An 18,196-nucleotide genomic window follows, 5' to 3' on the forward strand; every position below is an offset into this window, starting at 1 on the left:
GGGTGATTTTTATAGCCATATCACATGTTGTGCATTGCAGTTCTAAAAAAGATCCTACTCACTTGTTTATGTATATGGGATATAAACCTACATCAAACTCTGAACCCCTTGTGCCACCCAAGAATTGTCCAGGGGTCAAAGTCTACACAATTTAAAATAATCACCTAGACTGGCAATCACCAGGCTAATAAGTTTTTGAGAAGAAGAGTTTTAAAAATTCCAACCCCCATTGTGGCCCCACACTACACCCAGGGGTAATGATTATCACAATTTTGAATGTATAGCATTTGAAAACTTTGTTAGGTGTTCCAAGAGACCTCCGAATGGAAAAAAGATAAATTTCCTTAAGAAATCCGTTTTGCGTTCCTGTGAAAATCTCTGAATAAAAAAAAAGAAAGATAAAATGACGTTTTAATGAATGATTTCAATTGTATTTATTTTAGCTGTGTATATTTCTATAATGATCGTCAAAATGAGATGGAAACAGTATTTTGAGACAGACTATATTCTAGTATATCAGGGCTTGAACAAATTTAACAAGGACTGTGGCCAATGCTCTTGGGCGTGCAATAAGATTAGAGTCCAAACATATCAAACAATATATGAGATGACAGGCCAGAGATGCTGAAAGGGCATCTACTGATCTAGCCCCATTTATTTAAGGAATAAGTGCTTCATAATAGATTTGATCGCGCCCCGACCGAAATTATCATCTCATAATATTCAAAGAATGATTCCTTATTACTTATATTTATATTATTTTCAAGTTTCAATTCTTGTAAATATATATTGTATGCACATCTCTTCTGGTGTACACTTAATCAATAAAATGCTTTCTTTGGGGATTCATTCGGGATATGAAGGTGGCGACGTTGCAGAAAAAATACGCGGGTTATGTAATTTTTTTCTGCAATGATCGCTACCTTCATAACCCGCACGAATCATCAAAGAAAGCATTTTATTGTTTATATTAACATCTCTCTTTTAACTAATTAATTAATAAATTGATTATGACAAATAAGTAAAATTCACTATATTACTGTTAATGTACATAAGTACGTTAGCTAGAAGAAACAGCCAAATCGTCTCCTGTGAGACTTTGAGTCTGACATCATCATGATTACTTCGTGCAGTCCGTGATATTTTGTAGGTCGCTGAAGGTTTAGACCAATCGATAAACAGGGCGTGTCAATTTCAGACCTGTCAATTTCTTCTCAGTTTCAGCTGCTGTAGATTTCGACCAATCGATAAACGGGGCATGTATATTTCAGTCTGGCTTTTTCTATAGAGCTATGAATTATCTATAAGTTTTCGTAAGAAATAGAGGGAATAATACTTGGTAGATGTAAATATATTGATATATTTACATTTTCCAGTGTCTTTGCCTGTGATAACACTACGTATCGATTTTGTACTATAAAACCCATAATACAAGTGACGCCAAATTGAGGCGCCAGCGGGGTTTGCTTATTTATATTTTTATTTAAAATATTTAATCGCACAATGGCTAAAAATTATATAAATATAAGTAATAAGGAATCATTCTTTGAATATTATGAGGTGATAATTTCGGTTGGGGCGTGATCAAATCTATCATAAAGCCCTTCGGGCTTTATTGGATTTGATCACGCCCCGACCTAAATTATCACCTCATAATACTCAAAGAATGATTCCTTATTCCTTATATCAATGATTTGTGCGCTGAAACAATAAATAGAGTTTTCAATAAGTCATGTCCAAGGGTCTCAAAAAAATTACTGTGAATGTATTTTTAAGTTCTAATATAACACGATTCTGCTATTTAAAATCATATAACTATATTGTAAATAAGCACATTAATGTGTGTCCTTATTGTGTGTGACATGCTCAGTCAGCCAATCTAACATTAACATATGGCTGAGACTCCAAACACATTAAAGATTAAGCTAGTTAATAAAAACATGTAATTTATTTAAAATAATCAACAATTTAAAATGCACAGATATTTTTCTGATGCACAGATAAAAAAAGACAAACACTATTTAAACATTTACAATGAACTCTATTATACTACCTAATTTTGCTGTTAATAATGTCTGTTGAAATGGTGAACATTTCTTTAATGTCTTTTTCACTATAAGACAGCCGACATGTTTTATGCTTCTGACAATTGTCATAATACCATCCAGACTCCCTCTCCACATCAGGTGACAATGCTAGATACAGAATAGTGTCTGCTCCCTCAGAGGGGGTCTGTCAAAAGATCAAAAGAAAGCCCGATTTAATACAACAAACACAAAAGAGGCCCGTGGACCACACTACTCGTAAAATCAACAGCGCCCCAAGTAAAACTGAAATGCCAATTTTAGCAGTAGATAGGCAGTTCTTTAGCAGTTTTCAAATTATTTGGCAGTTTTTTTACAAGCAATTCCAAGCAGTAGGGGTTTTATCGACAGTTTTGTTACTGCTTATATGAAGTATAAGCAGTTATTCTAAGCAGGTTTAGCTTACACATGTTATAGGGCACTTAAATAAGTAAAGAATTCATTTCCAGCTGAGTTACTTATCTGGGTCACTGGTCACTGCCAGATACACTGACCACTCAGAATCAAGATAACAGGAAGTTCAGTTGCAAAATTTTAATGCGATATTCATGAAAGAAAAATGTTGACAGCTTGATTTGACGAGCAAACTAGATAGTAACATCCCACCAAAAGTTAAAACAGCTCTATTAAGTTTTTGAAATTCCATTAGAGAAGGCAGAAAAACTGATTGCATAGACCTCATAAAACCTGCTTGTACTATATTTGTGCAGAATTCTATGAGTTTTGTGTATCAATTACAATTGAGATTTTTTCAATTATAATTACCCTTTTGTACACTGCATAAATGTACCCTTCTGGTTTTAATATTATTCTGGGATTTCATAATCAAAGCAAATTGTTTCTTCTTCAAATATCAGTATTTTATTTTTACATGCTATAAATTTTCTTTAAATGCTCTTTCCCTCCCCCAGATGTAACAATCTATACTCTACCAACATGTCTATTTGATGATAAACAAAGTTGTATTTAGAGTTTAATTAAAGTATATTGCGGACAGATTTGGGTTTAATTTTAACAGATTTCAATTAAGTCATATAATGCTTGACCGACCACATTCTAACCAGTCAAATTGAACTGGTCAACCAAGTTTCAATTTAGTATTGTTTAATTACACTTGACTTACACACTTGATGCCCCCCCCCCCATTTTTTAATGGGAGAGAAAAGTTTGAAAATAACAAATTTAAAAATGGATAGGGGGTGAATCTAATATCCTGCATTAGCATTGTAATAGTGTGCATTTAAAGGCTCAGAACTGCCACACTCCTACTAGCACTAGCTAGTGGGTTAACCCTTTAGCTCAGTCGGTAGAGCGAAGGGTCGTAAGTTCGAGCCTGGTGTAGCTCATTCCACCTCTTCTATTACAGCATCAATGGCCACAAAGATAACAAAGGACTATGTGCGGTATGGTCAAATTTCTGCCCCTGGTTTCAACCAATTTTTAAATAGTATCGTATAAAAATCAAATCTTCATAAATCATTGTACAGAGGATGCCTATCACTTTAATCTTGATTTTAGTCATCATTGCTCATTCACTGTTTATATGAGACGTCACCTAAATGATTTATTTCCCGCAAATTTGCAAATAAATGAAAAAATTCTCATGTTTGCTTTATATTTTGCATTCTGAAGTATCGAGCGCAGGTTGCTCAAGTACGATTTTAACATATGTTTTTCTTCAGACAGTTATACACATTTTACAAAAAAATGGTACTTGAGCAAGCCTGCGCTCGATGTTTCCCAGTCGAAAAAGAATAGAATTCCTGGGTCCCCCGCCGGTCAAGCAGTATACTAGTATCGATTCTACCGACCAAGGCTGATTTAGGAACTTGACCAAGGTATTAGTGGTATAAACATTTGGTATGAATTTAATGAAAATCCGTCAAAATTTGTAGGCATGAGAGCGCTTACAAGGTCAATTTTTGGATAAAACGGAGTCATTATTGTGGTCATAGTCCCATTACTCCAACAAAAAGTATCGACCAATGCTGATTTTCGAACTTGACCAAGGTATTAGTGGTATAAACATTTGGTTTAAATTTAATGAAAATCCGTCAAAATTTGTAGGCATGAGAGCCTTTACAAGGTCAATTTTTGGATAAAACGGAGTCATTATTGTGGTCAAAGTCCCATAACTCCAACAAAAAGTATCGACTAATGCTGATTTTCGAACTTGACCAAGATAATAGTGGTATAAACATTTGGTATAAATTTAATGGAAATCCGTCAAAATTTGTAGGCATGAGAGCGCTTACAAGGTCAATTTTTGGATAAAACAGAGTCATTATTGTGGTCAAAGTCCCATAACGCCAACAAAAAGTATCGACCAATGCTGATTTTCGAACTTGACCAAGGTATTAGTGGTATAAACATTTGGTATAAATTTAATGAAAATCCGTCAAAATTTGTAGACATGAGAGCGCTTACAAAAAAGTGTGACGGACGGACGCACGAACCCACGGACCCACGGACGGACGCCCAGCATTTCTATGTCCCTGCTCTGCGTTGCGGCGGGGGACAAAAAACCATCAGAAAACACCCATATTTTGCCACAAAACATCAATTTATCAAAATAAGGCAATCTTCATGACGTCATTTCTACATTATGACGTCACTGTAGGAATAACTTTTTACACCCTTATTTTCAAAATGATATTAACTATCTTTCACCTTATTTTTAAAGCTCTCTATAAAACTTTAATTTTGGGGGCAAAAAATGCATAATACCGCACATAGTCCTTTTGCTACAGAAAACAATTAACTTACCAGATAAGTAAAATGTGCTAATAAGTCCAGAAACCATTTGATGGAGGGATGGACATGCTTGTACAGGTCGGTGTTAACTATCCCAGGGTGGACAGCATTCACTGTAACTTTCTGGTTTTCCTGCCTGTATAATTCACTAAGGTACCAGGTGGAGAGAGTTATGTACAGCTTTGAGTTAGCGTATGCAGCATGAGGGGAATATTCCCAGCAATGTGAGCACCTATTTTCAAAATATTTCATTGTTCCTCTTTACACAAAATAATGCACATATTATATATATAGTGTAAAAGCACATATTTTCATTGGGTCAAAATTTGTTTGTTTTTTTACTAAAATAAAATTCCGCTGGCATTTAATTTCGTCATATCGTAATCTCTTTGTATTCATTACCAGGTTTTACTTTGGTTAAAAATTCACCATGGATTTAATTTCGTTGATTTAGACTGCCAACGAAAATAACAAAATTAAATCCTGAACGAAAATTTTTGCTTCTACAGTATATCTATCACTTAAGACAGCTTGATGTCATGGCCGTTTTTAGACTGAATTGATCTCCTTTCAAAGACGAGTTCTATGTAGAGATATAGGAAAATAACCAAATCTAAAAAGTAAAATTTATGGATTTTTTCCTCACTTAATAATATTAATAGTCAAACAAATCATATCTAAAAAATTTAGGTAAAATTTGATGGTTAATTTGTGTGCCATCTCAGCCTCCTTAAATCAATTACAATGGAGAGTGATTTTGCAAAATTCTGCTTATTTTGATCTTTATTACCAACTCACTAAAAATCAACAATCTTTTTAAACATGTACATATTACTTAACTGACTGATGAGAAGCACTACCTTCCCCCATCTACCTGCATTAAATGCATCATACCTTTTCCCAATACTCTGAAGACTGAGTGATCCTACATTGTGGACTATAGATGACACATTGATGACACGGGCGTGGCAATCCTCTGTGGCTGAATCCTCCAGAATGCCTATCAGAGCCTGTGTCAGATAAAGGTGGCTTAAGTAGTTCACTTGAAAATGACTCTCCAGCTCATCAACTGTTTCTTGGTAGGGAGCAAACATTATGCCAGCTAGAACAGATCAATACATAATATAATGTATAAAATAACTACCAAATATTGTCTACAGGGTTATTTTTGCCTCGTGCTATTTTCGCCCTTCATCAGTTGCAAGTGGTTTTTCCACGTCTTAAATTCGCCCAGAAAAAGTTGTGTTTTAGGAGATATAATTAAGAAATTGGAATTCGCGCAGTCTTAAATTTGCCTGCTGACAATGAGGGCAAAAGAGATGAGAATAACATGTGGCAAATATTTCCCTGCATACAGTATATTAAATGTCAATCCTGGACAGTTACATCCTTGCAGTATACTGAATAGCAATCCAGTAATATCCATGTCAACTTCAAAATATTGCCCTGATACTTTGCCTTTACATGTACATGTATTATAGTACTCTTATTTTAAACTTTGAAATTGATTGTGATCCCTTCCTGAGCCCATCCCCCCCCTTCCCCACCTATGTGTCACAGCATGAGTCTGAACTATTTCTTTTGTTGGAAACCCAAATTCAGTATCGCATATGCTTTTGGAGACATGAATTGAGGAAAAAATAATCATTATGAAATGAGAAAGTTGAATGAGTAAGCCCACATGAAGAATACACATATTCAATCTGTGAATATACTGTGAACTAACATTTATTCGCGACATTATTTCGCGATTTACTGGACACAAACTGCTTCGCGACGACTAATGTTCGCGACCAAGTCTTATCCAGACCCGTATTTTGTTATAACAACCATATGATAAAGACTGGTTCGCGGCAAGAAATATTCGCGATGACAAGGCTCTCGTAAACCTCGCAAAAATTTCTCGCACGCGAATAAAAGTTGGTTTTACAGTATGCTGAACAAGTTTATTAAACTGACACTAGAATAAATATTAATAAAGATCATTTCACTAACCATTATTGACCAGAACATGAACTTTGAGACCTCGTGCTTTTATTTTGGCAACAAAAGTCTGTACAGATTTGAATGAGGAGAGATCCAGATGTAAAAAGTCAACTGAAAAAGGAAATTTAAATAATTAATCTTAATTAAAAATTAAGCAATTCTTCGATTTTTCTATCTAATACAGTCAAATAACATTAATCATCTGCCAGTAACAACTATATAATATAAAATACTTGCAACATTTCATTGAATAATAATAGATCCAAACTGAATTTACTTAAAATGCAGTCTTCAGACTCACTGGAATGCAAGTAACTTGGTTTTTGCAAGCATCTGAAGGTCAATATTCACTCAGTAAACATAAATTTACCCCTAACCTTTTGCATTTGGGTATTCTTCTCTTATTCTTGTAATAGCATCTTCTCCTTTCTGAATGCTGTGACCAGCTGGAAATTGAAAAAAAAATATTCAATTATAACACATTTATTTAATAATTTTTAACAAAAACAGGCAAAATGTAAATATAAAAGGTATTGGTAAGATTTTTTATGAATGCTAAATACAAAATGCACTGTCTGAATTCAATACTTTACTTAAATAATGATTAATGAATATTATACTTCATAAATATTTATCATTCTTATATGTAGCTATTTAAACAATAAAATGCTTTCTTTGGGGATTCATTCGGGATATGAAGGTAGAGACATAACAGATAAAATACATAACCCGCATTAGCGTTAGCGTCCGCGTTAGCGGGTTATGTAATTTTTTTCTGCAATGATTGCTACCTTCATAACCCACATGAATCATCAAAGAAAGCATTTTATTATTTATATTAACATGTACATATAAGTACGTTAGCTAAAAGAAACAGCCAAATCGTCTCCTGTGAGACTTTGAGTCTGACATCATCATGATTATTTTGTGCAGTCCGTGATTTTTCTTAGGTTGCTGGTGGCTTTGACCAATCAATAAACAGGGCGTGTCCATTTTATTCCTGTCAGTATCTTGTCAGTTTCAGCCGTTGTAGATTTCGACCAATCGATAAACGGGGCGTGTAGATTTCAGTCTGGCTATTTCTATAGAGCTATGAATCAACTATGTTTCCGTAAGAAATAGAGGAAATAATACTTAGTAGATGTAAATATATAATTATAACCATGCATGGATCCAACACCCAGACCCCCCCCCCTTTCTAGATCTGTGCATAACCCTTCTTTAGGTTAAGATCTAGTAAATGAAAGGTGTCTATAGGTTTATGAAGTTCAATATATGAATTCTTTCAATGATGCTTCATAACAACTGTTACAGCTTTGTTTGATAGGGTATAACAGGGCTTAAATTTTTGGTAAACACAATGAAAAATCATAATTTAAACTATCATTTTCTATGAAACATGGAGGAAATAAGTAACATATATCAGAGATTCATCCATTTTGGTCTTATAAAGTATATCTATAATGCCTATATCATTAATAATCTCCAAAAATGACATTAAACAAGCTCTTGAAGTCTTCTTTAAAATGATGTTAAATTGAATATTTACATGTAGGTATCACGGGACCACTTTTATAGATGTTAAGATTTTGTGTCATTTTCTACATACTTCCTTTAAAGCCATTGAATATGGGAAAAAGGATTGATCAAATCATTTGTCACGTCACAATGAATCTAGCACCAAAAAGACACTCTGAAATTATTTACTATAGTCTGTCCCTGGTTACTGCTTCTTCACTCTTTAACAAATTTTAATGAAAACATATATACCTGTCAAGATATATGGGGGGAAAATCCAAGATTACTTTATAAACAATCTAATCAAAATTTGACGTTCTGATTCAGCAACCGCTTCTCAAATGAGAAGCGAAAGCGGATATTTTAAAATGTAATAAGATTGACTTTATAAATAGAAACTTAATCTATTTTTACCCAGAAAAATTAACATAGTCGAAAACAAATTCCTAACAGAGATTTATAATGGGAAATGTTTATATCTTTTTTTTCATTCGGAATTACTCGGAACACCTGGCACAATTTTTCAACGTTATCATCCGGGTGTTTTTATGTCTGCTGCAATGCAAAATCCCTGTTGACTTTCTATTTTAGGTTGTGTATTGAAACCTGAAGCAGTAGAGGGGGCGTTTCAAAACAGATAATCTGGACTTTTTTCATTCTTACTAGTGGATAAACGTAGTTTGGGCACAAAGGTATTTAAGATCATCAAAATATTATAATAAGCAGAAAGTGGTGGAAGCAGAAACTTTGGACAGAGTATAAATCTTGACCTTAAAAGAGAACATATTTCAAGGCATCATCCACCAACCCATAACTACGTGAACATTTTTGGACACAAGACCCATGGAAACATGAAATCCAATGCCACATGTTCCACCAGTTACCAAGGCAACCTTCCCTGTATGCAACTTCACTTCTGAAATACAATAAAAATGACATTTTTTGCAAGTAACATTTTCAGTCTTAAAATAATACAAAGATTATTCGACTTGTAGCAATATAGATATGCTAATTATGAAGATTTTTATTGTAAAGCTAATAGTTAATTTCCTCTGCATAATTCGAACACATAAAAAAAAGTCCCAATTGGGAAAAAAGAGCTATTAATTGTTAATTTATAACATTACAACTAATTAACCCTAAAGACTTTTCGATATAAACAACTTGGCTTCGGTCAGTACGTCCAACGTTCCACACATGGAAAACGAAAGTAGATTAAAGTGATCAAGGGAGGAATTTCGACACCTGGGTTACTTTAAAAAGTCTAATTCAAGAATAACACTGTACTTGATCATTTACCTGCTGCTTTGTGTTTCTGAATTATCTGACGCAACAACGCGAAAAATCCTAGTGTGTAAATCTTAATAGCAGACCAAATAATGTATATTAATCCAACAATGGGCAGCGCCATGTTGAAGTCGTCTAAAATGAAAACATGACGGTGAGAAAGTAAGAATTCGGTTTATGTGTCGCACTTTTAAAAATTTCTATTATGCAGGCACGTAGCATCAGGGGGGGGCCAGGGGGGGGGGGGGCTGCCCCCCCCCCCCCACTTTTTCTCGCAGCAAGAAATTTTTTAAAATTTACATATAAAGAAATGAATTATAATGGAGTTGGCCCCCCCCCCCCACTTTTTCGGAAGTAAGGAAAAAATTGATATGAAAATAAGGAAATGAGGAGTAAATTGAAGTTACCTCTTACCTCCCCCCCCCCCCCCCCCCCCCCCCCCCACGGATTAGGAATTTCATGATTTGGAGGGAAGAAAATTATGGTAGGGAAATTTTTTTTTTTGGAAAGTATAGTTTAGTCTAAACCCCCCCCCCCCCCCCCCAACCCCCCCCCCCCCCCCGGATTAGGATTTTGAAGATTTTTGGAAACTTTAAATTTCCTTTCTTTTTTTTTTGCTTGTCAAGATTTTTTGGATGGGTCTGGCCCCCCCCCCCCCCCCACTTTCAAAAACGATGCTACGTGCCTGTTATGGTCAAGTTTTATTGTCTTCAAATGGTTACTCCATTTAAAACATTAGAATTTATTCTTATGTCTCTAAAATTTACGCGCCGAAAAATCTTTCCTTGGATGGATTATTTTTTAATTAAGGTGGCTCTATACACCACTTTTTGATGACGCAGTACGCAAAAAAGTAAATCTGGAAGAATGCAATTCCGGTACTGGCTGATTTAAACTGAGGCGAATTGTGTGGGGACCGCTCTTTTGAAAAATTTGTTAAATGAATAGATTGAATTTCATAATTGGAAAGTTCATTACTGACAAGTAATGTGGTATGTGACACCTTCACTTTGTGACGTATTATTTATCGAAATAAACAATAAAATCAAGTATAATTTCTTAAATACTTATAGTTTCTTTCCCATACGCGACGTATTGCAGCGTAGCGCAGTTGGTTAGTGGGTTCACTACCTACCTGAAGATCATGAGTACGAATCCCGCTGAGGACGATAAAATTTTTAATTTTCAAAAATTTTCTTAAACGTATTTTTGGGTTGAATTCTGTTTAAGAAAATTCTAAACCGGTGAAAGTATTTCAATTATAATAAACTTTAATCCGCATTAATGTCGACAAATATTCCTTACCATCATAAGGGGATGGGAGGGTGGCCATGAATTTCTCTCGGGTTGGAATACATAAATCCTATAAGTTAATTTTCCCCTTTATTTATTTGATTTAGTTTTGCATTATTTAAAGCGAATTTATTCACTTATATGGGCCAATAATGAAATATCTATGTATTTATCATTCCAACATGATATTTAGGAAATTTTCTTCCACTCAGAAATGAAAAGTCCCCAAGGTGTTTGGGCCTTGGGACTTAGGAACAATAACTCTTACCTGAGGAACTTTCATTCCAAATAAAATTTAAAATATTTTTTGTGTTTATTTGCAATGATTTTCATTCATTTTTTTTATGTCACATTTATTAAAATACATTTCCTTATAACATCAAGCAGCTTTTTCAGATGATTTGTGAACAGAGTAAGAAAATATGAACAATTATGTTTTGGGGAAATACTAAAAAAAAAATTGCAATAATAACATTTTTGAATGTTAAGAAGTGTTATATTTTTTTTTTATATGTCCGAAGGAAATATTTATCATATGACAAAAAAATTCTCTCAATTTGTTAGTAGTTAACTTTTTAAAAATTATTTTACAAAAACACGAAAAAAGATTAAAAAATTCTTTAAAAATACTTATCGTATCTCTATCATCATTTTAATATTTGATAAGTATATGTTTTGTGGTCTTCTAATGAATATTGGAATAAACTGTGGGTGTATAGAGCCACCTTAACAAATCAAGTCATGTTTAAGTATCGTGATATTTTCATAAAGATTTTTATATATTTTTGCAACGCGATCGGGGGGGGGGGGGGGGGGAGTGTTAATGTTGTTTACGATTATTTATATAATAGAAACACTTAGAAACAAAAAATGATTAAGACCAATTACGACAAGTTGGAGTCATAGCACATTCTATATGCCCCCCCCCCCCCCTCACGAATCTTTTAAATAAAGTATTTTAAATTGTGGTTCATATTATTGTGGTATCATTGCGGTCCATTGTGCATGGTTAAAAGACGCACCGCAGCCGTTCTATTATAAAGAAAGCACTCTATGAAACAAAGTCAACGTGACATTGCCAAAATGTAAAATTGATATTGAAATACAAGTATAGTACAATGGCTCACTACACCTTGAAATATTTACTCAAATCAGCAGAAAATTATTTCATTGTGATAGATATCATAATGGACAAGAATTACTTAAGTCAAATAGGCAAAAAAAAGTGCAATTTTGGATGAAAAATTACATTATCGAAAATTTAATTCAGTAAGCATGAACAAAAGCTCAAGGCAGATTCGAACTCATGATCTGCGGTTCAGAAGCCCACTACTTTAACCACTGACCTACAACGATATGTAACCCAATCGAACGATATAACAGGTCGGGTACACTACCTTATATGGATAGCATTATTTAACATGTAACAGTATTATCGGCAAACAGATTTTCCAATCCAGTGAATGAGTTGCAATGCATCACGGTCTAAAACGTGTTTACGATTCAACAAACGCACGTGGTATTTGTCTGTTTTATATACAATATTTAATTGCTTGCCGGAATGTTTGTACATCTTGATTTTTACTTTAGAAGGTAAAAAAGGAAAGATCACGTACCATTAACTTTGTTCCATGCTCACATAAAAAAATAGGGTTGTTTTAGTTGATTAATTGTTGCTTCAAAAATGATCAGTATTAAACGACTGACAAACATACGCAGGGGGCCCCCACTTTTTCTCGCAGCAACAAATTTTTTAAAATATACATATAAAAAATTGAATTATTATGGAGTTGGCCCCCACTTTTTGGGAGAATGTAAAAAATTGTTATGAAAATAAGTAAATGAATAATAGTGAAATTGAAGGTATATACTACGCCAGCCCCCCCCCCCCCCCCCCCCTACGGATTAGTTTAAATTTCCCTTTTTTTTCTTCTTTTTTTTCTTTGCTTGTCAAGATTTTTTGGATGAGTCTGCCCCCCCCCCCCCCCACTTTCAAAAACGATGCTACGTGCCTTAAATGTCTGTAAAAAGGGAGGTAACTTTCTCTTGTTTTTGTATTAAGCAGAGTTACATGTATCTGTTATATTCCCAAGGTATTATCATTGATTCCCAATTAATCTTTATTTAGGAATCAGCAAATTCAAGGTAATTATGATTCATATATGATCAATATTTAGATTATTCGAAAGATCGTGCTTTTAAACAACTTCAGCTTATAATAACAAATATTTATAAGGCTACTTTCGTTTTTAAAAGAGAAGGGTGTAATATTTTTCCAAATATTTTTAAGAAATTTAATATATTATTCAATGTATTTACAATTGACATTATCAAACATAGTTTGTGTATCAAGTTTCCAATTCTAATGATTTTTAATTTGATATTTTTCGTACTTTCATAATATGTACATATGTAGTGCCTGTGTTGAAATAACACAGCAAGCAACACATATGTTCTTATCAGTAAATATCAACATTTGTAAGTAACCCTCCCTCTTCATATGAACCTTGTAAAGAATAAAATCATTTTTTTCTGCATAGTTTTAAAAGTTTTCCCACAAACACCATTGCATAAGGTAAATAGATATATTTGATAAATTGATTGATGCATTAATAATAAAAACATGCATGTTTATGCCCATAGCGCAGATGATAGGTACATTCTCAATATAAATAAATAAGAAATGGTTTAATTTTTTGCAGATGATGGAACTAACGAAATGCGCCGGTGTTTATAAGAGTCGTAGTTTATGCAAAAATAATTTTTTTTAAAACTCTTTAAAAATAAACTAGGACACATGTTATTTTAAGTGTTTGATTCTTTTATTTCTTTATAGCAAGATACTTTAAAATGGCTGTTTCCTTACCGGATGCTCTTATGTTTGCTGCTATAGACTTTGGCACTACCTTTTCTGGGTATGCGTTTGCCATGAGAGACGAGTTAGAAAAGGACTCATCGAAAATATTTGCTCCTCACTGGCATGCTTCGGATGGAAGCTTGATTTCACACAAGACACCAACCACTGTACTATTGGACAAGGATGAGAAATTGGTTGATTTCGGTTTCGATGCTGAAACCACTTACGCAGAACTGTCAGAAAACGGCGAACATGAGGACCATTTCTACTTCCGCCGATTTAAGATGATGCTCTACGACCAAGTTAGAACAAAAGTATGATTAGGAATTAATATAAAGAAATAAGTGCATAAATTATAATTAATTTCAATGAAACTGATTCTTTAAAAGTGGTTATATATGGATGGGGGAATTTACACTAGTTACGCAGTAAGCTGAAAACCGCGTAAAATACCCCCGCGCGTATGGTAAAATATTAAACAGTTTATAGTGGTAAATCACGTATCCGCGTATTTAATACCCACACGTATTGTTTGACCATAACCACCAGCGTAAATAACCACTTTTACAATACGTAAGCGCAAAATATTCTGATGTTTTATCCTTCTAGCAGAAATTAACGGTAAATACAACAGTTGCTGATATACGGGGACGAAAATTGCAAGCTGTGAAAGTTTTTGCCCATGCTATACGATATCTGAAGGATCATCTGCTGGATTCTCTAAAAACTAAGGGGAAAATTGTGAAGAATGATGACATCCTATGGGTTTTAACTGTTCCAGCAATCTGGGATGACACGGCAAAAGTGTTCATGCGAAAAGCAGCACAAGAGGTATCTAAAGCAAAGAATCAAAGACGTATTATACATGTATAATATTAACATGACAAATTGGTACTTTACATGTACATTTGATTTTCTGTTTTTTAATTAGGCAGGTATACCTGGCCATCAGCTGATGATTGCATTAGAACCAGAGGCGGCCTCTATCTACTGCAAACATCTCCCCGTAGAGAAACTGGAGGGAACCAACACAATCAGCGCCTTCCAGCCAGGGAGCAAGTACCTGGTACTGGACGCTGGGGGTCAGTGTCAAATTTGAAAAATTTGAAAAAGAAGCTAAAACGTTTAGTTCTTAAATGCAATTTAAAGCGTTGTGCAGTGACTGACGAAGTCAAGTTTGGTACTGATATCTGGTTTTCGGCTTTTATAACTATTTATGTTTTTAGCTCACCTGAGCTGAAAGCTCACGTGAGCTTTTCTGATCACTTTTTGTCCGGGGTCTGTTTGTAAACCTTTTTTTTACATTTGCGGACTTCTCTAGAAACCAGTGGGCAATTTCATCTAAAATTGTCATAAAGCATCCTTAGGTAAAGGGAATTAAAGTTTGTTAAAATGAAGGGCCATGCCCTCTCTCAAAGGGAGATAATTAAAAATCATTGAACATTTGTTGGCATTTTTCAAAAATGATCTTCTCAAAAACCATTTCAAAAGCTAAAACTTGTGCGGAAGCATCCTAAGGTAGTGTAGATTCAAGTTTGTTTAAATCATGAACCCCAGGGGTAGGTTGGGGTCACACTGGGGGGGGGGGGGGGGGTTCAAGTTTTTACATAGGAATATATACAGTAAATCTTTAAAAATCTTCTTCTCAAAAACCATTTGTCCAGAAAAGCTAAAACTTGTGTGGAAGCATCCTTAGGTAGTGTAGATTCAAGTTTGTTAAAATCATCATCCCCAGGGGTAGGTTGGGGCCCAATTGGGGGGGGGGGAGGGTCAAGATTTTACAGAGTAATATATACAGTAAATCTTTAGAAATGATCTTCTCAAAAACCATTAGGCCAGAAAAGCTCAAACTTGTGTGGAAGCATTCTCAGATAGTGTAGATTCAGGTTTGTTCAAATCATGACCCCTAGTGGTAGGGTGGGCCACAATAGGGGGGGGGGGGGGGTGTCAAATGTTTTACGTAGGAATATATGGAGAAAAAAATCTTCTTCTCAGAAACCGATCAGCCAGAAAAGCTTAAATTGGTGTGAAAGCATCTTCGGTTAGGGTAGATTCAAGTTTCATAAAATCATGATCCATCCCCAGGGGTAGGATGGGGCCACAGTGAGAGGTGAAATATTCACATCGGAATACATATAGAGAAAAATATTTAAAATTCATCTTCTTTGAAACTGATTCGCCAGAAAGGCTGTAGCTTGTGTAGAGGCATATGCATCCTCAGGAAGAAAAGATTCAAGTTTGTTCAAATCATGAACCCCAGGGGTAGGGTGGGGCCACAGGGGAGGGTCAAACTATTACTCAAATGTTTTTCTTATATGCAAGCATTTTGACATATTGTTCATTCTTTAAAATTGTTTAGACTCCGGCCCCTGAAAATTCTTGGGCCTCACAACTCACAAGCAGTTCATAAATTTAATGAAGGTTTATAATCCATGTATAAACAATTGTTTAAGATCTTCTCTAGAACTGCAATGCTCAATATGTGATAAAACTGTAAAAACTTGTTACAAAGGGGCTCAATGATAAACATAAGCAGAAAATTTTTTTTGGATACAGGATCTATTATAATTATGACATTATTCAGATATTTTGTATATATATGACTCTATAAAGCTGATTTTATAAAATTATGTATATTGTTGCTCAGGTGAACGATGTGGCCCATAGGCCTCTTGTTTGATAGAAATTGTTTTAAGTTCCCAATACTTCCATTCATAAAATTGAAAATTCGTAAAATATAAACTTAAATTTTGCGAATAAATAAAAACTAACGCTGCAATTTTCCCGTTCAGGTGGAACAGTGGATATAACCGTACACGAAGTCAAACCAAATGGACACCTGAAGGAACTAGACCGAGCGAGTGGCGGCGACTGGGGTGGAACCAGTGTGGATATGGCCTTCAAGAGCGCTCTGGCGGAGATAGTGACGGAGGGAATGATTGAAGGCTACTGTCACAAGTACACTGGGGACTACATCGAACTGTTCAGGGATTTTGAAATCAAGAAACGCAAATGTGGTAAAGGTGACAACTCGAATTCAGTTATCACACTGAAAATTCCCGTCTCCTTTACTGAGGGATGCTCGGAAACCTTAGACGCGGACTTAACCACGCTGACTAACAAATCGAGATTCAGAGATCATATCATTTGGAAAGCAGACAAAGTTAGAATAAATTTGCCGACGTTTGAAACCTTTTTTAAGCCAGCTTGCGATGGAATCGTCAGACATGTCAAGGATTTGTTACAGTCACCCAAAGTCAAAGGTGTCAATAAGATCCTAATGGTGGGCGGGTTTTCCGAGTCCGACATTTTACAGGAAGTGGTTCGGAAGGCTTTCCCGGATTGCCAGATCATAGTTCCACAAGAGGCTGGTCTGGCCGTTCTTCGTGGAGCCGTTTTGTTTGGTTACAATCCAAAGGCCATAGATTCCCGCATTGCTAAATACACCTACGGCGTGGACATGAGTGTGAAATTCGACCCCAAAAAACACAAAGAATCCAATAAGAAAGTCATAGAAGGAGTGGAATACTGTACCGACATATTCGACCGACATGTGAAGAAAGGTGAAGAACTTATTGTCGATGAAGCCCAGGCCGAGCAATCTTACGTTCCATTAACCCGTCAACAAAAGGCTATATCATTCAGTGTTTACACGTCGACTGAAGATGCTCCTTTTTATGTGGATTCTTGCGAAAATATTGGAAAATTTGTGGTAAGCGTTCCTGTCGGTGTGGAAGATCGCTCCGTCAATGTCAAGATGATATTTGGTAGAACTGAGCTCACGGCCGAGGCAAGGGTAGTGAAAACAGGGGAGATAACCCCTGCGCCGTTCGAACTCCCGGTAGAAGAAAAGATTTAACCCAAGCGGTCTATAATACCTTTTGGAAAATTTTCAGCCAGTTATCACCAAAAAAAAAACCACTTAAGATTTTTTTTCATACATAAACGGTATTAGATTAATACTTTTTTTTTTTACACCAACACGAATATTTAATCGTTACCTCTTTTGTCTGATCATTATTTCTGTACATGTAAAAAAAAAAGTATATATATCAGTATTTTTGTTAAACCTATGATGTCATAATGATTTATAATACACTGGCATTGCCACAACGGAAACTAAAACTAAAATACACCCCCCCCCCCAAAAAAAAAAAGAAAAAAAAAAGAAAAAAGAAGATGCTGTTATGATTTCGTACTGTCTGTTTGAAAATTGTACCAAAGGACGATATAAGGTTATCAGTAAACAAGTAGTTTAATTAAATTGTCTAAATATTATTTCAATTCAAATATTAATACTTATATCCGTTCAAACTTGTACCAGAATTTTAGGACAATGAATTTTCACATTCTTTCAGAAGCGTGAGCTTTAACTACAGTACAACTTACAAGTTTAGTATTTTTGTTACAGATTGGA

At 34.9% G+C, this 18,196-nt stretch overlaps 2 protein-coding genes across 3 annotated transcripts; one reads left to right on the forward strand and one right to left on the reverse strand.

Moving 5' to 3' along the window:
* Positions 1-1,925: 1,925 nt before the first annotated feature.
* On the reverse strand, positions 1,926-9,798 carry LOC105337700 (dehydrogenase/reductase SDR family member on chromosome X). The gene is made up of 7 exons (XM_034455577.2): positions 9,642-9,798; positions 9,151-9,258; positions 7,202-7,270; positions 6,834-6,935; positions 5,733-5,940; positions 4,851-5,070; positions 1,926-2,232 (listed from the first exon to the last, which is right to left on the reverse strand). Exons 1-7 carry the CDS (start codon positions 9,751-9,753, stop codon positions 2,050-2,052), a joined length of 1,002 nt encoding a protein of 333 aa, XP_034311468.2. The 5' UTR covers positions 9,754-9,798; the 3' UTR covers positions 1,926-2,049.
* Positions 9,799-12,939: 3,141 nt separating this feature from the next.
* LOC105342318 (heat shock 70 kDa protein 12A-like) lies at positions 12,940-17,750 on the forward strand. Of its 2 annotated transcripts, none has more exons than XM_011449230.4 (5): positions 12,940-13,067; positions 13,759-14,093; positions 14,389-14,610; positions 14,711-14,861; positions 16,572-17,750. In XM_011449230.4, exons 2-5 carry the CDS (start codon positions 13,773-13,775, stop codon positions 17,636-17,638), a joined length of 1,761 nt encoding a protein of 586 aa, XP_011447532.3. In that variant the 5' UTR covers positions 12,940-13,067; positions 13,759-13,772; the 3' UTR covers positions 17,639-17,750. The 2 variants fall into 2 exon arrangements, with proteins under 2 accessions (XP_011447532.3, XP_011447533.3); XM_011449231.4 differs by having other exon boundaries at positions 14,392-14,610.
* Positions 17,751-18,196: the final 446 nt, after the last annotated feature.

Source organism: Magallana gigas, chromosome 5 (genome assembly GCF_963853765.1).
Source record: "Magallana gigas chromosome 5, xbMagGiga1.1, whole genome shotgun sequence".
NCBI lineage: Eukaryota > Metazoa > Mollusca > Bivalvia > Ostreida > Ostreidae > Magallana > Magallana gigas.